The 26,967-nt window shown below is 43.1% G+C and overlaps 1 protein-coding gene across 2 annotated transcripts in view; it reads right to left on the bottom strand.

The window, feature by feature from the left end:
• Positions 1-26,967, bottom strand: part of ZNRF3 (zinc and ring finger 3) — a 174,057-nt gene that overhangs the window by 47,175 nt on the left and 99,915 nt on the right. For both annotated transcript variants that reach the window (XM_077292036.1, XM_077292047.1), the window contains exon 2: positions 13,028-13,153. In XM_077292036.1, the coding sequence (XP_077148151.1) occupies positions 13,028-13,153 (126 nt within the window). The remainder of the gene's footprint in view (positions 1-13,027; positions 13,154-26,967) is intronic.

The raw sequence follows: 26,967 nt of genomic DNA, 5'->3' as shown, positions 1-26,967 counted from the left end.
GAGTTTAGATAATGTATTAACATGTTTCCTTTTCCAGATTTAGTGATTTTTCATCTGTCCGGTAACGATCTGGGCAAAATGAGAACTTTAGATTTATTAGCTTTTATGAGGTCTGATATTTGCAGCATTAGACAGTCTTTTCCGTCTGTTGGTCTTGTTTTTTCTGAAATTGTCCCCAGAATTTTATGGTCTGATTCTAAGTTTTTATTTTTGGATAAGATTCGTAAAAGAATTAATAGGAGTATGAGTAAATTTTTACCATTAATTGGCGGTTTTTCTTTTCGTCATGAGGATTTAGAAGGGTTTTTACCAGGACTTTTTCGGAATGATTTGGTCCATTTATCAGTTATTGGATTGGATATTTTTAACTTAAATTTACAATCAATGGTTGAAAAGTGGCTGTGTGGTTATGGGGGGGCCTCGCCTCTTTGAGGCTTGGCTCTTGGGAAAATCGCCCATTGGTATGGGCGGATTGGATTTGGTATTTTTATGGAAATATGGAAGTTGTGATTACATTATTTATTTTGTTTGTAACTGGTTTAACCCTAAATAAACATCACGGCCATTTTTCTTCCACTCAATAAATTCTGTGTTGTGCTTTTATTTATTATTTAAGGAATAGATCTTGTAATGCCATGCTAGCCCCCCCCCGCCAAAAAATGAAATAAAGGGGGGGTCTCATGGCATTACAGATCTTAGGAATATTGTTGTTATCAGATATGCACATTGGTCTTTAATTTAGGGTTCAATCTCAGGTCAGTTTAAATGTCCATGGTGAGCTATTTTTAGAAGCTCTGGTTTTAACTGGTGTTTTTGGCGCCCATTTCAAAGGATTTTTATTGGTGGTTATGGTTGTTGGGCAGATTTATTCTGCTATATATTTGCCAGCTTTTACCAGGGAACATCATTCCGCTGGAGAAGTGAAGAAAAGAAGAGCCCACCCTCCCTCCCCTTTTCTTTGTTAAGTCCCCGTCGTGATGTTCTTGTTTGTGGGAAAATCGCCCATTGGTATGGGCGGATTGGATTTGGTATTTTTATGGAAATATGGAAGTTGTGATTACATTATTTATTTTGTTTGTAACTGGTTTAACCCTAAATAAACATCACGGCCATTTTTCTTCCACTCAATAAATTCTGTGTTGTGCTTTTATTTATTATTTAAGGAATAGATCTTGTAATGCCATGGGATGGTGTCCACTTCTAAAAGCACAGCACATAATAATAATTATTATTTTTATTATTATTATTATTATTACACACCTATATAATCCAGGTACAGGTACTCTCGCTGGAACAGCAGTATTAATGTATATAACTCTACATGAAGAATGTCAGCTTCTGTGTATTTCATAGAAAGAAGGCGTCTGAAATATTAAAAGACTCTCTTAGATGTGTAGCCGGCTATGAGGTTATTTGAGGCCTAGGACGTATTAGATTACACAGAGCCCTTAGGCCTTAGGTTTCTCACACTGCCTGATAACTATTTATGTGCAGGAGAGATACAGGACAGACTGACTATCCCTTTCCTTCCTCAGCATGCTTTTTTATCTTGCTCTGTCCTTCATGGCCTGACCTTTTGTACTGTACAATGCAAAGGAGCTCCAGTTATACAGACAGCAACCATGATAAAAGAGAAAAGAAAAAAAAAGAGAATTTCACAGTGAATCATACCTATATGAAAATATATGTAATTATTTATGGACTGTTAAACTTATAAAACAAAAATCTACATTACTCATTCAGGGTAGCCATAAATATTAAGCTGGCCATAAAGATAGCTGTCAAAAGAACGTTCATTTGGCAGACCGCAATCTCGTCTGACTTCCCCATACATATCTGTGTTGGGCTCGGCCAAGTGTTCAGGTGTTCTCAATGAAAGGAGAGTAGAAAGCCTTTTCTTCTTGAAATCAACAGTCATTGAAATTTCAAAGGCCCGATACAGACGTCATGTGTCGGGAGAGAATCGGTAGGCACTCATACACATCAGAAGGTTGGCAAGTCCTGCCTAAATTAGTAGGTTCAGACAACTTGTATCTAATATGTATTGGCGGCCCTTAGATCAGCTTTTTTGTAAGAGTTACTGTACATATACAGAAGTGCACTGGGGTCAACTGGGCATGCGTTTGTTCTGTATTTATAGAGTGGAGAAAGCCGTTGTCAGACACCTTCAGTGGCAGCTTCTCTCTAGAGAGGTCGAAAGGAGTAAAAATGGCCAATTCTTCTCTCCATTGACATCATGTGATGGGAATGAGTCCAAATGTCCCCATACATATTGGATGGTCCGTCTTTAATGTATGTGGCGGACCTTTACTACTACTACTATAGACTTCACCTTAAAATCTATCCTAATATCATTCACGTCATTCTTCCTCACTAGAGAACTGTATCATTAACCAGAGTTACAGTACTACAGCTTGTACGATATATGCGCTCTATCAGCACTGACCAGATAGTGGGAATAGTAACATGCACTGGTTATTTTATAAGTATATTTCCATGAGGAATAACAGAGGAACACCACAATAAAGAGTTCTAAGAAAAGATGCTTAAGCATTGCCATTTCATGCGGAATACAAGTATTTATAAGAACAGACTTGCCAGAAGATCTAACAGGTCCCGTTTAACCAATGCAAGACAGCTTGTACAATTATCACGTCCAATACTCAGACTGGATTAAAATGCTTACCTTATTAATCCATATTAAACCATGACGCCACTCAAAACAAACATTCAGGTGTAAATGCAGCTAATCCTAATATCACAATCACAAAGTAAGCCGAGGTATATGGATTGGCTTGGTGGAGCTACTTACACTGACAGAACCTAGTTACAACACCCCTCCATATCTCAACTCCCTGTACCTAATTTCAGAAAAAAACATAAAAAAATTACAAATTAAATTCTCTACCCCTGAAATATTTTAATTTTAAGTACGGTAGATTTTAACTAACTAACTTTTAATTTCATCAGACTTTGCAAAAATTACCAGTATTTGCACAGAAACTTGGTAATATATCTTATGAGACAAATATTTTTCTCTCTCCATTTATAATAATAATAATAATAAAAATAAAAAAAAGTACTGTATATCCCATACTCCTTGCCCGTAAAGTTGAAAATTCACTTACAAATCTGACAAGAAAGGCTGTCAGCTTCCTGAGGAATAAGTAAAAAGGGACTCTGTCACCTGAATTTGGAGGGAACAATTTTCAGCCATAGGGGCGGGGTTTTCGGGTGTTTGATTCACCCTTTCCTTACCCGCTGGCTGCAATATTGGATTGAAGTTCATTCTCTGTCCTCCATAGTACACGCCTGCGTAAGGCAAGATTGCCTTGTGCAGGCATGTACTACGGAGGACAGAGAATGAACTTCAATCCAATATTGCAGCCAGCATGCAGCCAGCGGGTAAACCACAAAAGGTCATTACTAAAGAAGCTGGCTGTCACAGAGTGCTGTATCCAAGTATATTAACGGAAAGTTAAGTGGAAGGAAAAAATGTGGTAGAAAAAGGTGCAAAAGCAATCAGGATAACGCAGCCCTGAAATGATTGTTAAGAAAAGGCCATTCAAAAATTTGTGGGAGATTCACAAGGAGTGGACTGCTGCTGGAGTCATTGCTTCAAGAGCCACCACACACAGACGTATCCAGGACATTGGCTACAAGTGTCGCATTCCTTGTGTCAAGCCACTCATGACCAATAGACCACATCAGAAGCGTCTTACCTGGGCCAAGGAGAAAAAGAACTGGACTGTTGCTCAGTGATCCAAGGTGTTGTTTTCAGATGAAAGTACATTTTGCATTTCATTTGGAAATCAAGCTCCCAGAGTCTGGAGGAAGAGTGGAGAGGAACAAAATCCAAGCTGCTTAAGGTCTAGTGTGAAGTTTCCACAATCAGTGATGGTTTAGGAAGCCATGTCATCTGCTGGTGTAGGTCCACTGTGTTTTATCAAGACCAAAGTCAGCACAGCTATCTACCAGGAAATTTTACAGCACTTCATGCTTCCCTCTGCCGACTAGCTTTTTGGAGATGGAATTTTCATTCTCCAGCAGGACTTGGCACCTGTCTACACTGCCAAAAGTACCAGTACCTGGTTTATAAACAACAGTATCACTGTGTTTGATTGGCCAGGAAACTCGCCTCGCCTTAACCCCATAGAGAATCTATGGGGTATTGTCAACAGGAAGATGAGACATCAGACCCAACAATGCAGATGAGCAGAAGGCTGCTAACAAAGCAACCTGGGCTTCCATAACACCTCAGCAGTGATGCAGTAATTGATGCAAATAGAGCCCCGACCAAGTATTGAGTGCATTTACTGAACATTCATTTCAGTAGGCCAACATTTCAGATTTTAAAATCATTTTTCAAGCTGGTGTTATAAAGTATTCTAATTTACGGAGATAATGACTTTTGGGTTTTCATTGGCTGTAAGCCATAATAATCAACATTAACAGAAATAACTTGAAATAGATCACTCTGTATTGACTCTATATAATATATGAGTGCAGCGCCCCAGAGTCCTGGTCGTTGCAGTACTGACGCTCCACCACTAAGGGGAGTGTGTACGTCTGATGGCACTTAAGGAGTTCACCTGACCAGGTATCACAGTCACATATTACAAGTCACACTCTGGCCACCAGGGGGAGCAAAGGGTTCTATGTGTTAGGCCACTCCTCACAATCTGGTAAAACTGGGGGCCGGACAGGAAGTTAGACAGAAGCTGACTGGGTTGGATCCAGGCAACATCCTGTGGCAGAGGGTGTTGCAGGGGAAGATTCAGGGGGGTCTCTGTCAGGGGTGGGATCCTGACAGTGGCCTAGCGAACAGAACAGAACGTTACGGAGCCGCGCCTGCACCCGTTGCGGCGGCGTCCTAAGAAAGGAAACGAAGCGAGGTTTACTGTGGAGAAGTGAGAAATGAGATCGCAGCAAAAAGGAGATAAAGCCAGTAGGAGTCGTGCCTTAAGATCGTGGCAACATCCTACTGAGGCGCGTAGCCGGTGGCCGGAACGCCAAGTATTAGGCTCCAAGCAATACTTCAAACAGCGGCAGGACAGTTAATTATAGGTTGGCTGTCTCACCTAAATCACCTAAGCAGACATAGGGGGCAATTGTGGGAGAGGGGCGACACTAGGGTCCTGGAAGAACTCCAGGCCTAGCCGTCATACGGGTGCGTCCTATCCATATCATCTGTGGGACGGAGAAGAACATCAGAACAGATACGAGTTGTGAGAAAGAACATCAGAAACAGACACAACAGTTGTGAGGACTATCCCGTGGTGCTCAGCAGGGAGGTACTACAACACACAGGCGCTAGAAGGTAGGCACTGATTTCCACCTGCAAAGGAAACTCTGAATGTGCCTTCGGACCGGCCGGTCTCAGCCTGCCCTGATAGGCTAGGTTCAGATTGCGTTAGGGCAATCCGTTTAGCGCTAAGCGCTAGCGGATTGCGCTAACGCAATGTCTTTTAAGGGGTCGCGTTAAACGTCCCTGCTAGCGCAGATCCCCGATCTGCGAGAGCGGGGAACGGACCTCGGGCGCGCCGCGGACGCTGCAAGCAGTGTCCAAGGCGCGCTACAAAAGAATGGCACATCGCTAGCGCGTGCCGAAAATGACACGCGCTAGCAATGCGCTTAAACATTGCTGGCAATGGGAGCGCTAATGGACGCGTTGCACAGCGTTAATTTCACCGTGCAACGCTGTCCGTTAGCGCTCACACTAAAACGCAATGGGAACCTAGCCTTAGCAGTGCTCTGGATTGCGGATCCTGAAGCCTTCAGTAAAGAGGTAAAGAGACTGCAACCCTGTGTCCTCGTTATTCATCGCGCCTTGCACCTCGCACCACCATCCCACCTTTCATTGGATGCCCCTTAGCAGGGTCACGGACCAGGTCTAGCCACCGTGACAACCCCAGGACCGAGACAGAGAGGCCCGGTACAGAGTACCCCGCGGCCCTGCGTCTAGGGGCGCTCCATGAGTTTCACTGTTATTGAAGAATTTAAATAAATTAACTTTTTGATGATATTCTTATTTAGTGAGAAGCACTTGTATATATTGGAAGAAACAATGTTACTCATGTTATCACACGAGAGAATATTCTAAAATTCACATTGTACAGTTTAACCAACCCTACACAATAGGTAAAGTTTACATGTTTATGGGGTGGTTAGGCAAGATTACTGCAGACTGAAAAAGCAAACATTGTATATTCTGAAGTTTCGTATTTTCTTCCATACTTTATACTTTTGTACATTTGGTAAATTATGGGTGCAGAAACGCTGCAGTTCCGCACAAAAGAAGTGACATGCTGCGGAAAAAAAAAAAAGCTGCGTTGCGGTGCGGCTTTTTCCGCAGCATGTGCACAACAAGCCTGCGGCTCCCATAGACTTACATTGGTTGTGCACTACAATGCTGATTTGATGCAATTCCGTGCGGCAAAAAACGCTGCGGAACTGCAATCAAATCCGCAACATGTGCACACAGCCTAAGGCTGAAGGACCGGACTACACAGATTGTTTGCTGTGTTACTGTGGAGATGAATATGGTAAGTATGAATTTGACATCCAGAAGAAGTGAAAGCTGCTGCTGCTCTCCGATTTCCTCCAGATGTCAATTACTTTCAAAGTAAGTCAGAGTGAAGTGGCCCATTAGAAGCCGAAGGGCTCAAATAACGTCACAACGTTGCTGGGATGGCACCGAAGTATAGGTTGTTAGTTTACGTGGGGGAAAATTATGATTAAGAAGGGGCTGTCCGAGTAGTTGACAACCTCTTTAATTAATATCTACTGCAAGGATGTGGTATTTATTCATGTTATAATTAGTGATGAGCGAATGTGCTCGGATAACGTCTTATACGAGCATGCTCTGGTCTTCTGGGAGTGATCGTATATTATGTTCGAGTCTCCGCAGCTGCATAATCTGCAGCTGTTAGACAGCTGCAACACATGCAGGGATGGCCTGTTTGTTAGGGAATCCCCACATGTGTTAAGGCTGTCTAACATCCACAAATCATGCAGCCGTGGGGACTCGAATAAAATATATGAGCACTCCCAGATGCACGGATAACACTCGAGCGTGCAGAGATAAGACATTATCCGAGCAAGTTCGCTCATCGCTAGTTATAATGCATTAAGAGAATAACAATATATTTTACTATGTGTACACAGCCTAAAAAGGTAGTTTCAGTCATGGATGAAAGCTTTCATCCTTGAAATTGTTCCAGAAAATGTAGTATTTCTCACACAAAATTATTACAATTACACATGATTATTTCCTTTGTGTGTATTGGAACAGCACAAAAAAAAAATGAAAATTGGACATAATTTCACATAAAACCCCCAAAAATGGGCAGGAGAAAATTGTTGGCACCCACAACTTAATATGTGGTTGCACACCCTTTGGAATAAATAACTGCAATCAATTGCTTCCTATAACCTCAACAAGCTTCTTTCACCTTTTAACTGGAATTTTTTACCACTCTTCTTTTGCAAACTGCTCCAGGTCCCTGATATTTGAAGGGTGCCTTCTCCCAACAGCAATTTAAAGATCTCTCCACAGGTGTTCAAAGGGATTTAGATCTGGCCACTTCAGAACTCTCCAGCCAGGCTCGGACTGGCCCACCGGAGAACCGGAGGATTCTCCGGTGGGCCGAGACACTGACACCTGCTGGCATACTTGCCAGCAGCTGCCTAGGGCCCCCACTGCTTCAAGGACCCCCACTGCTCCAGGGGCCCCAAGCCAGTGGCTATGGGGCCCATGAGTCAAGGGGGCCCGCCCTGTGCCAGCCTAGCAGCAGCTGGAGACAGGATCCTGTCCCCGCTGCTAAAGCAAAATGAATATTCACGCTTCTCCACGCCCCTATGGGCGTGGAGAAGCGTGAATACCATTTTTTTTTTTTTATAGCGGGCAGCGTTAGCTGCAGGGTGAGGCCAACACTGCCCGCATGTAAAGTCCCACCACCGCACCACACACACGCACCGTCCGCACCACATACACAGGCACACAGAGTCAGACACACAGCGCAGTTCACCTCCTGGCAGCAGCAGCACATCCAGACGTCCTGCTTCCTGTCTGAGACAGCCCAGCTGGACGACGTCATCATCCAGCACGCTGTCTCACACAGAAAGCTGCCGGCAAAGAAGAGGCTGCAGGGAGGTGAGCTGTGCTGTGTGAGTGTGCCTGCGTGTCTGTGTGTGAGTGTGCCTGTGTCTGAGTGTGCCTGCGTGTCTGTGTGTGCCTGTGTCTGTGTGTGAGTGTGCCTGTGTCTGTGTGTGAGTGCCTGTGTCTGTGTGTGCCTGCGTGTGAGTGTGCCTGCGTGCGAGTGTGCCTGCGTGCGAGTGTGCGAGTGTTCCTGCGTGTGAGTGTGTCTGTGTGAGTGTGCCTGCGTGTGTGCGCATGCGTGAGTGTGCCTGCGTGTGTGTTGGTGGGGAAGCACAATGATATTGGTGGGGGACGCATTAGTGCAGGCAATGGTCAATGATGGCGGTGGGGGGAGACAGTGATGGAGGTGATGGGCAATGATGGCGGTGAGGGGAGACAATGATGGAGGTGATGGGCAATGATGGTGGGGGGCAATGATGGTGAGGAGAGGCAACGTTGGAAGTGATGGGCAATGTTGGAGGTGATGGGCAATGGAGGTGAGAGGAGGGAATGATGGAGACGATTGGGCAATGATGGCGGGGGAGGCAATGATGAAGGTTGGGGGAGGCAATGATGGAGGTGATTAGGCAATGATGGAGGTGATGGGCAATGATGGAGGTGATGGGCAATGATGGAGGTGGGGGAGGCAATGATGGTGGGGGAGGCAATGATGGAGGTGGAGGCAATGATGGAGGTGATGGGCAATCATGGTGGTGGGGGAGGCAATGATGGTAGGGGGAAGCAATGATGGAGGCAATAGGCAATGATGGTGGCGATAAGCAATGATGGTGGGGGAGGCAATGATGGAGGTGATGGGCAATGATGGCGGTGGGGCAGGCAATGATGGAGGTGATGGGCAATGATGGTGGTGGGGGAGGTGATGGGCAATGATGGTGAGGGAGGAGGCAATGATGGAGATGGTGGAATGGGCAGTGATGGAGGTGGTGATGAGGACAATGATGGGGGTGGAGAGGGGCTGCATTATACTTTGTGAGGGGGGCTACATTATATTCTGTGGGGGACTGCATTATTCTCAGGGGACTACATTATATTCTGGGGCCTACATCATACTATATGAGGGGGCTTCAGTATACTTTATGGGAGCTGCATTATATTCTGTGGTGGGGCTGCATTATTCTCTCAGGGGATTACATTATATTCTGGGGGGGCTCCATATTACTATATGAGGGGTCTACAGTGTACGCTATGGGGGGCTGCATTATATTCTGTGGTGGGGCTGCATTATTCTCTCAAGGGGTGACATTATATTCTATGAGGGGGCTACCCCTCTATGATTCAACCCCAACATCTGCTACATAATTAAGACGTGTACTACCTTTTATTATACCCTGATATTAGCGTGTTTTACCACACAATTGGTGGTCTTGTATTTCTAGGTAACTGCATAGTGGGCCCCAAGAATGATTTTCTCTGGTGGGCCCAAAGCGTTCCAGTCCGACGCTGTCTCCAGCGCTTCGTTTCCATCCATTTCTGGGTGCTTCTTGAAGCATGCTTAGGGTCATTGTCCTGCTGGAAGACCCATGACCTAGGACGCAAACCCAGCTTTCTGACAATGGGCACTACATTGCGACACAAAATCCTGCAGGACAGCTTGAGTTTCTTTAAAACTTGATTAGAGTTGTTTATCCACCATCCGGACTATTTTGCATTGCAACCTTTCATCAATTTTTCTCTGCCATACACGACCAGGGAGAAAAGTTATAGGGTCTAGGGTTGTAAACTTCTTGATTATGTTGCACATCGTGAACAAAGGAACACGAGGATCTCAGGAGATGGTCTTTTAACCTTGAGATTGTTGAGAATCAAAATTGTTGAAATATTATCAAGTCCTCAGACAGTTCTCTTTTCCTCTTTCTGCTCTCCATGCTTAGTGTGGCACACAGACACCCAATGCAAAGATTGAGTCAACTTATTTTTTTATAGGGTTTCAGGTGTGATATTGCCTATACCTGTTACTACAGGTGAGTTTGAACAAGCATCACATGCTCGAAACAAAATTGTTTACCAGCAATTCTGGAAAGGTGCCAACAATTTTGTCCTGCCCATTTTTGGAGTTTTGTGTGAAATTATGTCAAATTTGCCTTTTTGCCGATTTTTTTTTTTTTTTTTCAATGCAAACAAAGGAAACAAACATGTGTAACTGCAATAATTTTCTGGGACAAATACTTCATTTTCTGGAAAAATTTCAAGGGTGAAAACACTTTCAGCCATGACTATAAAAGACTCAACTGACAAATCAGCATACATAAAATCATAGACCTAAATATAGCAAAACATATGTTTAACCTTATGCCTTGGTTACACCTTTAATGCAGACCCTGGACACTCAGTCACTTAAAGGGTTATTTTACAAATAATTTTATGCTTAGTGAAATAAAGCACTCTGACAAGCAGAGAACACGCTGAAGATTATTGTATGGCCTGCTCACCAGCAGGAATCCCTCCTCGCTTCCGATGAGAAGGATAATGAGCACAAAAATGGGGAGCTAAAACATTAGTTTGAGCTATAATTCGTATATAAATGTAAAATCTCGGTACAAAAAAACTTTTTAATGAGAATTTACATTTTGGCACAGTGTTGTATGTCAAGGCACATGGGTTCACTGAACAGTGTGGATTTACCTCATTCAATACATTTCTAGTGTCTCCACAAGAAAAATTAACATGCTGCTGCGGAAGACGCACCGCATGTCAGTCTCCACGGGTGATCTGCAGGAGACTATGGACACAGTGGATATGGGATTTCTAGAAATCCCATCCACTGTGCTGGAACCGTTAGATGCTGCGTTTTTGATGCAGCAAAAATGCACAGCTTCGAAAACTGACCAAAAGCTCATTGTGGGCACACAGTCTTAGAGACTTGATTTGAGCAAAAAACATACAGTAAGTCACAGAGTTTTAAATTATACATTTGATTATGAAAACTGCATGTATATTGTCTCTGCAAAACCGTTCACTAATTTATAAAACATACCGCAACAACTATGCCCTCCAATCTGATGGCAGCTTTTTCCACCACTGTTCCATCAATCATATTGTATAATTTGCAGGACATTAAATCTCAATCATATTCAAGCTTTTAACTAAAGCCGTTAACATTTACAGAGATTTCCTAAGCTTGGAACTAGATAAAAGCCGACAGAGGTTACAATGTCCAGAGAGGATGAATATGCAATAAAGATAAGTGCTCCAGAGATGGCACCATCACATACTTTTCCAGCGGCGTTCCTGTGTGCGTATCTTTCAGATTCCCGCCGTCTCAGACACACCTGAGAGAATACTTGGGGGAGGTGGTGTGGTTACATATATAAACACTCAATTCCTCTTTGACAAGTCTGGACATCGCTTGTCTTTTAGAATAGGCAATAGGAACATGGAGGGCCTCTCGACCCCCTCTCTCCCTGTTCCCACCCACCGCTGCTTACTGAACATCAAAGGCTTGATAACTCTGTAGAGGCAGGTGTCCTGGCTTCAGGGTGAAGCAAGAGAAGAAAAGAAGACAGGAGCAGGATTCTCAACTGCAACTGTGCATATTATATATACACACCCGCATAGAAGCTTCTAGGTAAAGCATCGAACCCACCAACCATTGCGAGACAAGATTTCACAAGGGATAACTCCTTACTATCTGATGACTCATGTAAATTTAATATTCATATCTACATGATATGTAATGGCACATTTACACAACGTGATAATCGGCCATCTAACGCAAGTATGCAATCACCCGACAAACAAGCAAGACACCCGTTGGTCAGGTGAGCATCACATCATCACATTATCAGCACCACATCGCCCCGAGCACTGTACATGGGGACAGAACCATCTCATTAGCCATCATTTTGTCCATGGAAAAAGGATAGAAAAACAGCACTGGAAAACTTTTATTGGCGCTTATTGCTGGCCGTGTAAATTGGTCATAAAATATATACATCTCATCGATTTCCATTTATAAACAAAAATAAACATCAAAATGTGGATTTCTGCAAGCCCTATTCAGATTACTGGTCTATTACTAATTACTAATGATACACCACTCCTGCAAATGATGGGATGTCAATGCACAGAAAACTTAATTTGTTGCTGCCCAAGAGCAAGCAGTCATGTATTGCCTACAGCGAGTCATGACAAAAAAAAAAAATAAAGAAAAAACAAAGTGTGTCTTTTTTTAGAATTAAGGACATTTTCAATCTGCAATGTAACAAGCAATGCTTTCAGTCTATCACTCCTTCGGAAAGAATGTATTAAATCATAGGTTAAAACATTGCTCTACAACATAGGCCTCTAAAATGCACAAAAAATACAAAAGTGTTAGAATGGTAACTACACAAAAACTAGCTCAATATTTTTTAGTCTTGGCTAAACTCCCATAAAAACCCAGAGGGAAGTAAGCGGAAAAGGCATGAACATCAGATTTAATTGATTAAAGGAGTGAGGAAACCAAAAATAAATGTTATTCCCTGCCAAAAGTCTAACACCAGCATAATTACATATGAAAAATAGTGTGTGCTGCTTCCTCAGTACAAAAATGATGTGAGTGTACATGCACACATACAATGCTGAAAATACACAGAGATTGGGTTTAGGGTCATTCTAGTGCAGTGTTCCCCCAACTCCAGTCCTCAAGAACCATCAGCAGATCATATTTTCAGGATTCCCTTAGTATAATGTACAGGCGATAAAGCGGACTGGAGTTGGGGAACACTGCTCTAGTGATGACATAAAAAAGTATCAACTAGCAATTTCCTAATACAAAGCAAGCAAACAGCAGTTACGACAGCCTCTTGTCTGTCAAGCACAGCTAACAGAGTTACCAGCTAATTGACAAATAAAGTACTGTTCACACTGGCATTGCGGCTTCCTTACCTTTCCCAACACAGTCAGACATGGTTTTGGATCCATTTCAGGCTGCTCAAGTTTCACCACTCCAACCCAGCCATACTCGTACAAATCTTCCTCGTCGTTGTTATTGCAAAGTCCCAAAGGATGCATCTACAATAAAGAATGAGGGCAAAATTAGCAAGTGAAAAACCATAAATATTCTGTTCTTCAGATAATCAAAAAATAACAAAGCTAAGTGCCCAATTACACTGGCTGATAATCTGGAACAAGGAGGCATCGTTACCGATTGTTGGGCGAATTCCGAAGTTTAGACAGACCAATAAAGAGCAAAAAGTTCAATTGTTGGTTGAAATTGTCTGTAAGCTTGCTTAGGAGCTGTCTCGGCAACATTCCATAATCTCTCCTAATTATATATGCAATGGTGTCCAAGTGTCTAAAAATACTGACGATCACAGTTTTCATTAATTTACAGTGCTGCACCAGTCCTCTTCTGGCTGACGTGACCGCTCAGCAGCTTTGCTCACTCACACAGCACCTACTGCGTGGAGCGGCAGCGTCTACTGCGTGGAGCGGCAACCTATACTTCGTGGAGCGGCAGCGTCTACTGCGTGGAGCGGCAACCTATACTGCGTGGAGCGGCAGAGTCTACTGCGTGGAGCGGCAGCGTCTACTGCGTGGAGCGGCAGCGTCTACTGCGTGGAGCGGCAGCGTCTACTGCGTGGAGCGGCAACCTATACTGCGTGGAGCGGCAGCGTCTACTGCGTGGAGCGGCAGCGTCTACTGCGTGGAGCGGCAACCTATACTGCGTGGAGCGGCAACCTATACTGCGTGGAGCGGCAACCTATACTGCGTGGAGCGGCAGCGTCTACTGCGTGGAGCGGCAGCGTCTACTGCGTGGAGCGGCAACCTATGCTGCGTGGAGCGGCAACCTATGCTGCGTGGAGCGGCAGCGTCTACTGCGTGGAGCGGCAGCGTCTACTGCGTGGAGCGGCAGCGTCTACTGCGTGGAGCGGCAGCGTCTACTGCGTGGAGCGGCAGCGTCTACTGCGTGGAGCGGCAACCTATACTGCGTGGAGCGGCAGCATCTACTGCGTGGAGCGGCAGCGTCTACTGCGTGGAGCGGCAGCGTCTACTGCGTGGAGCGGCAGCGTCTACTGCGTGGAGCGGCAACCTATGCTGCGTGGAGCGGCAACCTATGCTGCGTGGAGCGGCAGCGTCTACTGCGTGGAGCGGCAGCGTCTACTGTGTGGAGCGGCAACCTATACTGTGTGGAGCGGCAGCGTCTACTGCGTGGAGCGGCAGCGTCTACTGCGTGGAGCGGCAGCGTCTACTGCGTGGAGCGGCAGCGTCTACTGCGTGGAGCGGCAGCGTCTACTGCGTGGAGCGGCAGCGTCTACTGCGTGGAGCGGCAACCTATACTGCGTGGAGCGGCAGCGTCTACTGCGTGGAGCGGAAACATATACTGCCTGGAGCGACAGCCTATACTGCGTGGAGCGGCAACATATACTGCGTGGAGCGGTAACTAGAGTTGAGCGAATTTGTTCGGATTCGGTTCTGAATACAATTGGCAGCAAATATTGTTTTTGTAATATTCGTCGAACACAGGCGAACGTCATTAGAGTCAATGGGAGTAGAAATTACCGAATGTGTTCGCAATCAAACATCAAACATACATTCAGCATGAATAGGGCACAAATATGACTGCGTAGAGCGGCAGCATCTACTGCGTGGAGCGGCAACATCTACATCGACTGCATGGAGCGGTAACATCAACTGCGTGGAGCGGTAACTAGAGTTGAGCAAATTGATTCGGTTCTGAATACAAATCGACGAATATTAGAAAAACAATATTTACTGCCGAACACATCTGAACGTCATTAGAGTCAATGGGAGTAGAAATTACCTAATGTGTTCCCAATCGATCATCAAAAATACATTCAGCACAAAGATTCAGATTCGGTGACCAATTCCAAACAAATTCGCTCAATTCTAGAGGTAACATCTATTGCGTGGACCTCCTGTTTCAACATAGAGCTTAGAAGGATTCAGGTAAACGGTTTTTAATCACGTGATGTCAGACATAAAGGAAAACAGAAGAATTAGCTGGGTACAAAGGCAAAATAAGCAACTGTAAGTACACAGTGCTGTATAATATGATGACTGCAATATATTAAGATGATAAAACTTTGATTGTAGTGTTACTTTAATCCTCCATTAACCCCTGCAGCTAATCACTGTCCACCAGAAAAGCAGTGATTTTACTGATAAATATAAGACTGTGTTCACACTTCCCAGACGTGGTGTATGTTTTTTTTTTTTTGCCGTGAAAGTTTATTCCGCACTTACTATGACATAAAAATGCAGCCTAAAGGAGATGAATTTAATGAATTGATAGATTGTTGGAATACTAGAAAAAAAGAGAAAATAAAATGTAAAGGGATTAATTTTAGTCATTGTACGAGTCTAAGTAGCGATCATCTCCACATATGCAGCAAGGATTATTAATTATTTTGTTAATAACACTATTAGGCTTAACGTAAAAAGTAATTTTCTTCTTCACCAATATTTAGGGGAAGAGATGTGCAAGATCAAAAAAGAAAAAAAAAGGGAGAAGGGTGGGCAATCTTAAAGGGGCCTCTGAAGTTTCTTTGAAATGTTTGAGCCTTTAATCCGATTAGCTTGATAAAGACAAAACAAAGGAAGAAAAAAAGAGAGTTTTGTGCATTGGGACGTTGGCAGGGAGAGTGCACAGGGTGAGGAACAGAAACCGAGGCAAATTATTGTCCTCAAATCTTTCTCATGGGTCACAAATTTGTATGACAAGTTCCACTTTCATTTAAAATCTCCTTTATCCCCCAGTTATCAGCACAGACAGCTCTGCTATTGATCCAAGCATTCTCACCATATCAGCACCCCAATAGAAATTATACATAAACTCAGATATTTCCAATAGCAATTATTACTATGAACTCATTAAAGAGAGCGCCATGCACTGACCTATGCATCATTCACGTAGAACATGTATAAACCGCAAGTTCCAACTATCATGTGAGCATGTTCTTACCAAAATATGACACTATGCATCTAAAAGTCATTTGTGTTCTTTAATTTTAGATCCATTAAATTAAACCTATAAAAGGCACATTATATAAAGTACTTAAGGCAGAAGTGGACAAAATATTGTAGAGTCTAGAACTTCGAAAAAATGACTCCAGGAACCAACCTAAGCAGGACAAAACTATCAAAAGCATCAATATAAATTAACAATGACACATTTAGTAATGGGTACTCTGCTTCTGCAGTAGCCTCAATTGTAAGATTAAAGTTGGCCATCCAATTTAGTCTCTGCCGATTTTATCAGGCTTGGCAAACGACAGTGTCATGGGTCAGCCTCCCGAATGCCTTCCAACAAGGGAAAGAGGAACCAGACACAACAAGACTACATCCCCCATAGTCTAATGGGGTATATATATAATAATATGTTAATATCCCACTCTTAGGCCTTCAAAAGCTGGAGTATCTATACATATAATTGCCTAAGGGGTACTTCCGTCTGTTTCTAACTTCCGTCTGTCGTGAAAATCCCGGGTCACTGATTGGTCGAGGCCGGCTGGCTGCGACCAATCAGCGACAGGCACAGTCCGGCCGCGAATTGGCCCCTCCCTACTCCCCTCCAGTCAGTGCCCCCTCCATACTCCCCTCCAGTCAGCGGCCACATAGGGTTTTAGCAATCTGTTAACGCTGCTATTAACCCTGTGTGACCAACTTTTTACTATTGATGCTGCCTATGCAGCAACAATAGTAAAAACATATAATGTTAAAAATAATTTAAAAAAAAATAAAAAAATAATTCTATTCTCACCTTCCGAAGCCTTTCCTGCTCCTCGTGATCTCCGGTCCCTAGAATGCATTTCGGCAATGACCGGAGATCACGTAGCGGTCTCGCGAGATGATGACGTAGCCGTCTCGCGAGACAGCTACATCATCACGTGTTATTGCCGCAATGCATTCTTGGGACCGGAGCATCGCGAGGAGCATCGGTAAACACCTGGCCTGGATCCGGGGACTGACGGAAGGCGAGTATATATTTTTTATTAAATTTTTTTTTTTTTTTTTTTTTAAAACAGGAATATGGTGCCCACATTGCTATATACTTTGTGGGCTGTGTCATACACTACGTGGGCTGTGTCATACACTACGTGGGCTGTGTCATACACTGCGTGGGCTGTGTTATACACTGCGTGGGCTGTGCTTTATACTGCGTGGGCTGTGCTATATACTGCGTGGGCTGTGCTTTATACTAATATACATATTCTAGAATACCCGATGCGTTAGAATCGGGCCATCATCTAGTTTTTTATAAAAAGCTATCCCATAAATAACACAATAAACTATTGTATTAAAAGGGGTTTCCAAGACTTACGGCACCCCTACACAGAGTAATGTTCCAACTCTCCTCTATTAGGCTACGTTCACATTTGCGTTGTGCGGCGCAGCGCCGGCGACGCAACGCACAACGCATGCAAAACGCAGCTTTTTGTGACGCATGCGTCCAATTTTGGCCTGATTTTCGGCGCAAAAAAAATGCAACATGCAGCGTCCTGTGCGCGCTGACGCTTGCGCCAAAAATGACGCATGCATCACAAAACGCAAGACAACGCATGTCCATGCACCCCCATGTTAAATATAGGGGCGCATGACGCATGCGCCGCTATGCGTCACCGAACCTGCGCCCGACGCAACGCAAATGTGAACGTAGCCTTAGGTGAAGTTGGGGGGGAAGGTGAGGAAATTTAAAATTTTGTACCCACCCCTCTTGTTATTCAGGTAATACACTGCTGCCAGAGCCGTTTCATGTATATGGGGGAGTCAGGAGAGATAGCTGACGGATGAGTGAGCACTCGGCCAACAGCTACTACATGTTTATGGCCAGCTTTAGATACTGATGAGCTATCCTTTGGATAGTTCATCACCATCAGATTTATGTTGTTCGACACCTAACAGATCCGATCAGCTGTTTGCTTATGGTTGCTGGAATAGAGATAGTAATTCTGGATTATTTGTCATAAAAATGACATCTTAGACCTGATACAGATATTCCTGTTTCACATGCTTAATCTATCAGTCTTATTCGTGGTTAGAACATATACCTATGGCAGGAGCCCCCATCCTGTACCTCGGGAGCCACATGTGGTTTGCAGTCCCTTGATGTGTGATTCGCGCTGTCTGACAGTTTGTTGGATTAGCAACAGGTCTAGCAAACAGCTATGAAGAGCAGATCTTCAGATGGTGCCTTTTGTGAGTAGCCCCAGACAGAAGAACAGATGTGGATCCACATATATTGGTGGGGGATAAATATGGCACGCTGGGGAAAATATGATACTGACAATTAGAGGGGTGATTGAAGCTTGATGCAACAGTGTGGTGAGTGGGGGTGGGGGTGCAAGGTTTTTGTGTACTTTGGTGTACCTTCAGTGGGTAAGCTTTATCTGTCTGTCATTATACCGGCGATGGGAGGCGCTGGATGTGACTCTGAAGGCAAGAATGGGTAGGGACCACTGGTCTTTGGTGCTGTTCATGTATATACGTTTTTGTTGACCAAGTATCCACAAAAAAAAATAAACTGAAAAAAACAGACAAGTCCAACTTTGATCTAGGTTACAGAACAAAATCTCATATTTCAGTCTGGGTCAGTGAAAAACGTGATCCTAAAAATAACGAACAAAACACTGAAGAAATCAGTTGTTTTTTTTCACGTGCGAGAAAAAAAACAAAAAACAGATGCCTGAATGGAGCCCAATTTATTATTTTTTATATTCAGAAGCCTCAATTACTTCACTTGGCTCAGTCCAGCGATTCTGAATATCACCACAACGATTTAAACCAGTGATGGAATAACAGGAGACAAGCCTTTTAGGCATCTAGGAGGAAGATTATATATACAGACGCATATATAAGCACTTTTGCCCAATACAACAAAATTTGTTTCATCCACATACAGGACCCCAGAGCGGCAACACAACAGTGCCATCCACTCAGCTGCTGCACTGCTCAGAAAATACAAATGGGGATGGACCCGTAATCTAAAAATCATTCATGACATACATGTAGATGCTATTTTATGACAAGTGGAAGGTGCTGTTCACATTCAGTCAATGGAAAGTTTCTGTAAGACATTTCACACAAGTATTAAAGTTCATATCGCTAGGTTCACACCGCAAATATTTTGTCCAGTTTCTCTTCATCTCAATATCACACTCACACAGAACAGATCCGATCATCTTTTCACACCCAACAGAAAATTACACTTACAGGAAATGATTTTAAATCACATTTGCAGACATTCCTCAAATGCCTAGAAAGATACTCAACCAGACGAGTTCCTAAAACCAGAAATATAAACTACATGGCAAATTATATATACCTTATATACACACAATACATGAGGTCATATGGTGGCTTCTGAACGGAGAGGATGGTATGGTGTAGAAACTCTGCTACAAAAGAAAAACTGCACAAATTGAAAAAAAAAAAAAAAAAAAAAAAGACCTTAATAAGAGGGGATAATTAGGTATCTGCACAACAGTTATAGACGTATCAAGTGACGATACAATATTGGGTTCAAATTCAATAGGATTCCAGATTTGCCTACAGATCAAATTTTGATGAGTGTATGCTACTGAGATGATAAGATTGTCCCACAAGCATTAATTACTTGACAACCACCTATATGTTCCTTAGGGGGATTGCCTTATTTGTTCAGACTCAGGCGCTAGATGTATTATATATTGATGAATGTAAAGAGCAAATCTGAGACATATCTACTATTGGCAAGAAAAATTAGAAAAAAGTCAATGCATGAATTTTATAAGACATGAGCAAGTCTTTATGTAGAGTGTTCATTGTTTCATCTAATCCTTCTTTACTGCAAAGCATTGAGTGTCCCCTTAAACACAGCAAGGGTTAATGGCGAGTAACCTGACTGGTTGGACCACCTTATCAGTTTGTGCTGGCACTGCCAACACTGAGCCTTTATAAGGCATCCAAAGCACCTAGGGACAGGTACAATAATTATCCTGGTCTTGTTGAGCTTGGAACTGAGCAGCATTAAAGAGACGCATATTTGTGTTCTACCCAATAATGTTTCCTTTTTATCATGTCCGCTGCCAGCACGGCTTTTTCATCGTAAGACAAAACATTTCCTCTTTGTCACAAAGGGCAGAGTTTGCCGCATTGTCTGAGATTAAACCTGTTATGGTACAAGGATTATGGGGAATTTTAATTATAAACCGGAGCTTCTCCATAATTCAAATTACAGGTGCAAGTAATCTAAAGATGGGATTGTAAGCCACACAGAAATCAAAACCCACCACACAACAGACCTACCACTGTCCAAGACATTTCATGGCAGAAATAATTAAGGTTTGAGAGAATCTACCTCCTATTTTAAAATGAGAAGAAGTCACCTGCTGCAGGTTGGCAAACATGTCCAATCGTCTATTTAGCTAAAAATCTATGGCATTATTAATGTACTTGCCCATTAAAGAACCACAACGATTGTAGGTGTGAGCACTTAAAGGAGTTGCCCATGATCATTTTCTGTTCTTACTAATAGGCAGGTAGTTGCCTCCAACTACGTTCATGTTCTACTCAACTATGCCATGTCCTACCCAGCTCCGTCTCAGAGTGGTCGAAGACCGCTCCTACTTTCGATTCAGCTGCTCCATGTCAACAGACCAGCTCTTCCACTTTCAGGATGCTCTGTCCATGGGGCCTGACTGTTGACATCATGCCGACTGACAGCTCGCTCCCCGCAGTTAGGCAGCAGGGAGCCAGCTGCCATTCAGCATGACATCAGCTGTGACGCCCTGTCAATAGAGCATAGCACAAGAGAAGTCGCCGAGACATCGGAAGTCACTGAATCGCCAGCAGGAGCAGTCTGTTACCAATCTGTGCTGGCAGGGATGAGTGCCAGTCATAACAGGTGTAATGTTAGCAGCTACAAACCCTGGCAAAAATTATGGAATCACCAGCCTTGGAGGATGTTCATTCAGTTGTTTAATTTTGGAGATAAAAAGCAGATCACAGATATGGCACAAAACTAAGTCATTTCAAATGGCAACTTTCTGGCTTTAAGGAACACTAAAAGAAATCAAGAACAAAAAATGTGGTAGTCAGTAATGGTTACTTTTTTTAACAAAGCATAGGGGAAATATTATGGAGTCACTCAATTCTGAGGAAAAAAATAATGGAATAACCCTGTAAATTTTCATAACCAAAACTAACACCTGCATCAAATTAGATCTGCTCGTTAGTCTGCATCTGTGTCTAAAATCTGGACCAAATACAAACAACATGGGAAGGTTGTTAAAGGCAAACATACTGGTAGACCAAGGAAGACATCAAAGCGTCAAGACCGGAAATATGTCTCCAAAACAGGAAATGCACAAAAAAACAAATGAGGAACGAATGGGTGGAAACTGGGATCAACGTCTGTGACCGAACTGTAAGAAACCGCCTAAAGGAAATGGGATTTAAATACAGAAAAGCTAAACGAAAGCAGTCATTAACACCTAAACAATCGTGGACTGTGGATGACTGGATGAAAGTCATATTCAGTGATGAATCACGAATCTGCATTGGGCAAGGTGATGATGCTGGAACTTTTGTTTAGTGCCAATGAGATTTATAAAGATGACTGCCTGAAGAGAACATATAACTTTCCACAGTCATTGACAATATGGGGCTGCATGTCAGGTAAAGACACTGGGGAGATGGCTGTCATTACATCTTCAATAAATGCACAAGTTTATGTTGATATTTTGGACACTTTTCTTATCCCATCAATTGAAATGATGTTTGGGGATGACAAAATCATTTTTCAAGATGATAACACTGGTCAACAGCATTTTTGGTGCCAAAGATATTTCATCGAATTTAGGGTATTTTTGGGGTGCTGATTCTGAATATGTCATCAGTTTTGCCAGATTGGCTCAAGTTTTTGAGATTTTTGGTATCTTATTTATAGCACTTGTTGGTAAATGCGACGCATCATCTCATTAATTTCTTTGGATTAGTACTTGAACTGAGCAGTTCTCAATATAGTTTTGTGTTAATTAGTGTTCTAAAAGTTTGTTCATAGCTTGATTTTTGCACTAACTTTATGTTGTTGTCTGTTTTCCAGTGAAAAGCATGAACTCATCAAGAAGAAGTTGTCTTAACGATCCAGACTCATTCTGTTACATTTGTGGTGAATACACACTGCCAAAACATAGAAGAAACATAACAGACTTCGTAAAAAAAGTGTATTTTGCCTATTTTGGGGTTATGCTTGGGGACCAAGACAAGTTTTGGGCACCACACATAGTGTGCAAAGCATGTATCGAATTATTACGAAAATGGAGCAAAGGACAAAGAAAAAGCTTCAAATTTGGTGTTCCAATGGTGTGGAGAGAGCCAAAAAATCATCATGATGACTGTTATTTATGGTAAACACAGGTACAGGCACATCTTCACAATGAGGGACAGGCCTTCTTGCAGATTCCATGTTACTCCCATTTTCATTTCTTATGCTTATTGAATCCTTGCACTTGCACTGCACAGAAATAACAGTCATCATGATGATTTTTTGGCTCTCTCCACACCATTGGAACACCAAATTTGAAGCTTTTTCTTTGTCCTTTGCTCCATTTTCGTAATAATTCGATACATGCTTTGCACACTATGTGTGGTGCCCAAAACTTGTCTTGGTCCCCAAGCATAAACCCAAAATAGGCAAAATACACTTTTTTTACGAAGTCTGTTATGTTTCTTCTATGTTTTGGCAGTGTGTATTCACCACAAATGTAACAGAATGAGTCTGGATCGTTAAGACAACTTCTTCTTGATGAGTTCATGCTTTTCACTGGAAAACAGACAACAACATAAAGTTAGTGCAAAAATCAAGCTATGAACAAACTTTTAGAACACTAATTAACACAAAACTATATTGAGAACTGCTCAGTTCAAGTACTAATCCAAAGAAATTAATGAGATGATGCGTCGCATTTACCAACAAGTGCTATAAATAAGATACCAAAAATCTCAAAAATTTGAGCCAATCTGGCAAAACTGATGACATATTCAGAATCAGCACCCCAAAAATACCCCAAATTCATTAAAATATTTTGTACACCAGAAAAAATTTTTTTTTTTGTTGACCTGTGTAATGCATCCTGCTATAGAGAAAGTTGGAGCCAGATTGATGAAGAGTACCGTTTGACACTCATTAAGTCCATGCCTCAGAGACTGCAAGCTGTTATAAAAGCCAGAAGTGGTGCAACAAAATACTAGTGATGTTTTGGAGTGTTTTTTTGCTTGTTTATTTTTCATGATTCCATATTTTTTTCCTCAGAAATGAGTGACTCCATAATTTTTCCCAATGCTTGGTTAAAAAAAGTAACCATTACTGACTACCACATTTTTTGGTCTTGATTTCTTTTTGTGTTTCTTAAAGGGAATCTGTCTCCCCCCAAAATCGCAGGTGAGGTAAGCCCACCGGCATCAGGGGCTTATCTACAGCATTCTGTAATGCTGTAGATAAGCCCCCAATGTATCCTAAAAGATGAGAAAAAGACGTTAGATTATACTCACCCAGGGGCGTTCCCGCTGCTGGTCCGGGTCCGGCGCCTCCCATCTTCATCAGATGACATCCTCTTCTGGTCTTCGCGCTGCGGCTCCTGCGCAGGCGTACTTTGTCTGCCCTGTTGAGGGCAGAGCAAAGTACTGCAGTGCGCAGGAGCCAGGAAAGGTCAGAGAGGCCCACGCCTGCGCACTGCAGTACTTTGCTCTGCCCTCAACAGGGCAGACAAAGTACGCCTGCGCAGGAGCCGCAGCGTGAAGACCAGAAGAGGACATCATCTGATGAAGATGGGAGGCGCCAGACCAGCAGCGGGACCGCCCCTGGGTGAGTATAATCTAACGTCTTTTTCTAATCTTTTAGGATACATCGGGGGCTTATCTACAGCATTACAGAATGCTGTAGATAAGCCCCTGATGCCGGTGGGCTTACATCACCTGCGATTTTGGGGGTGACAGGTTCCCTTTAAAGCCAGAAAGTTGCCATTTGAAATTACTTTAACTTGGTAGAAAAAAAGCAGATCACAGACAAGGCGCAAAACTAAACAACTGAATGAACATCCTTCCAAGGTCGGTGATTCCATAATTTTTGCCAGGGGTTGTATTCTGCCTGTTCGTTCTTAGGCCTGTAGTAACAAAATAAATAGTCCTGGATAACCCTTTTAAGGTTTTTTGTCTGATGGTCCAAGCCATAGGAGATGCATAATCCTTTTTGCAAATTTACATGTCCTTTAAACAAAGTTCTTAATGCAAGCAAAATAAAGGTACCTTCACACGAAGCGACGCTGCAGCGATAGCGACAACGATGTCGATCGCTGCAGCGTCGCTGTTTGGTCGCTGGAGAGCTGTCACACAGACCGCTCTCCAGCGATCAACTATGCCGAGGTCCCCTGGTAACCAGGGTAAACATCGGGTAACCAAGCGCAGGGCCGCGCTTAGTAACCCGATGTTTACCCTGGTTACCAGCGTAAAATCTAAAAAAAACAAACAGCACATACTTACATTCACGTCCCCCTGCGTCCACTTCCTGACTGACTGAGCGCCGTACAGTGAGAGCAGAGCGGTGACGTCACCGCTGTGCTGCTTTCACTTTCACTTTGCGGCGCTGAGTCAGAGGAGGAAGCAGACTGCAGGGGACGCAATGTGAGTATGTGCTGTTTGTTTTTTTTACATTTTACGCTAGTAACCAGGGTAAACATCGGGTAACTAAGCGCGGCCCTGCGCTTAGTAACCCGATGTTTACCCTGGTTACCAGTGTAAAATATCGCTGGTATCGTTGCTTTTGCTTTCAAACACAACGATACACAGCGATCGGACGACCAAATAAAGTTCTGGACTTTATTCAGCGACCAGCGACATCACAGCAGGATCCTGATCGCTGCTGCGTGTCAAACGAAACGATATCGCTAGCGAGGACGCTGCAACGTCACGGATTGCTAGCGATATCGTTATAATGTCGTTTCGTGTGAAGGTACCTTAAGAAATGACACAAAGCTACAAAAGTTTTTCCTTTACACTTTTCCTCAGAAACATATTTGGATGCATCCACAATGTTCATTTCTGATACATAATAGCAAATCAGCAGGGGCAAAGGCACCAAGTGGTGCAGATTTTTGCTGTGGAAATTTTACACTGAAAAACTTGCATAAATTAGCAAGCTGCGGATTTTTTCTCCAGTGGCTTTCACCTCTGTTGATTTTTTCCTCCTTGCCATTCCTCGACATTTTGACCGAGAAAGGTCCATACGGTGAACTTAAAACATCAACGTTTAGAAAACCCACAGCCACCAATGCTCTGCTTGAAAGGAACAGCAGTCACCCACATCACTTCAAAAAGGGTATTCCAAAAGGACAGTACCTGTGAGCACGCAGGAACTGTTCGACTGAACAATTATTTGACCTCCAGGCTGGGGAACTTAGGAACTGATTCCTAACTGATGGATAGCACAGCAGTCTTGCAGTGCTGGAGTCTTGGGTTCAAATCCCACCAAGGACAACATCTGCAAGGAGTTTGTATGTTCTCCCCGTGTTTGCGTGGGTTTCCTCCGGGTTCTCCGGTTTCCTCCCACATTCCAAAGACATACTGATAGGGAATTTAGATTGTGAGCCCCATCAGGGACAGAGATGATAATGTGTGCAAAACTGTAAAGCGCTACGGAATATGTTAGCGCTATATAAAAATAAAGATTATTATTTTTATTATTAATAAAGATTATTATCCTACCATTTTGAAAAAAGCCTATGTAGAAGCAAAGGGAGTCCTCAACTTCAACTACTAAACCCCAAACCGAAACCATCAGACACGGGCGTGAAGAGATTCATAATAACGTATGACAATGGAACATCTCATGTACGGGGAAATACTCAACAAACATTGGTCCATCCTGCTTATGGACTCTGATGTGGATGCCAAACTTACAAAATCTTCCCTCATAACCTATAAAAAAGGGAAGATCTCTTCATCACAGACTCGTACAAGCCCACAGCCACCACATAGCTGTCTAATGAAGTGAACGGTTGTTACAAATGTGGCCACTATGTCACTTGCACCCACATTACAGGGGGAATACTGTCAATAGCAACATAACAGAAAGAACCTACAACATCAAGGAATTCATGAACTGCAGCACAAGGGGAGTTATTTATAAGGCCACTTGTGACTGCGGCATTGACTATATCTGGAAAACCATTAGAGAAGTTAATCGTAGAGTACAGGCGCATATAGGTGATATCATACACAATAGAGATACACTGATGTCACGATATGTAAATAATTGCCATGGAGGAAATACTAACATCATGAAGTTTATGGGGATCGAAAAGGTGACAAGACCTGTGAGGGGAGGTGATTGGGACAAAATCCTTTAGCAGAAGGAAACCAAGTGGATTTTCTACCTAAGAACAACTGCACCACTTGGTCTCAACGAACAAATTAATTATGGGCATTTTATCTGATTTGCTCCCCTCTCCTTTTTTCTCATCTAGCACAGACTTGATCCTACAGATTCGATGGGATGTGGAAACATCCTAACATGCCAAATAAGCTCTTTTGCATTAATTTGCCATCATGAATGGGACGACAATTATTCTATATCTGTTTGCGTAACCCCTATTATGGATTTGTTTCTTACGATAGGATAGGGGTTTTGGTTAATTGGTGTACTATGATGTGTGTTCATCAGTGCTTTGTTTTCCTTAACAATACATATACATCCTAACAAACCAGAATGGCGACGCATACTTATTTGAGTTCCATACTCTGGAAATTACACTGCGTTGTCTTAGGATGTCTCAGCATCCTGATGTCTGGTGCGCAAGTTCCAGCATCCCAGTGTACCTATTGCTCTG

Source organism: Ranitomeya variabilis, chromosome 1 (genome assembly GCF_051348905.1).
Source record: "Ranitomeya variabilis isolate aRanVar5 chromosome 1, aRanVar5.hap1, whole genome shotgun sequence".
In the NCBI taxonomy this organism is placed as follows: domain Eukaryota; kingdom Metazoa; phylum Chordata; class Amphibia; order Anura; family Dendrobatidae; genus Ranitomeya; species Ranitomeya variabilis.
The sequence above is the reverse complement of the archived record's forward strand: the minus strand, read 5'-3'. Positions and strand labels throughout refer to the sequence as shown.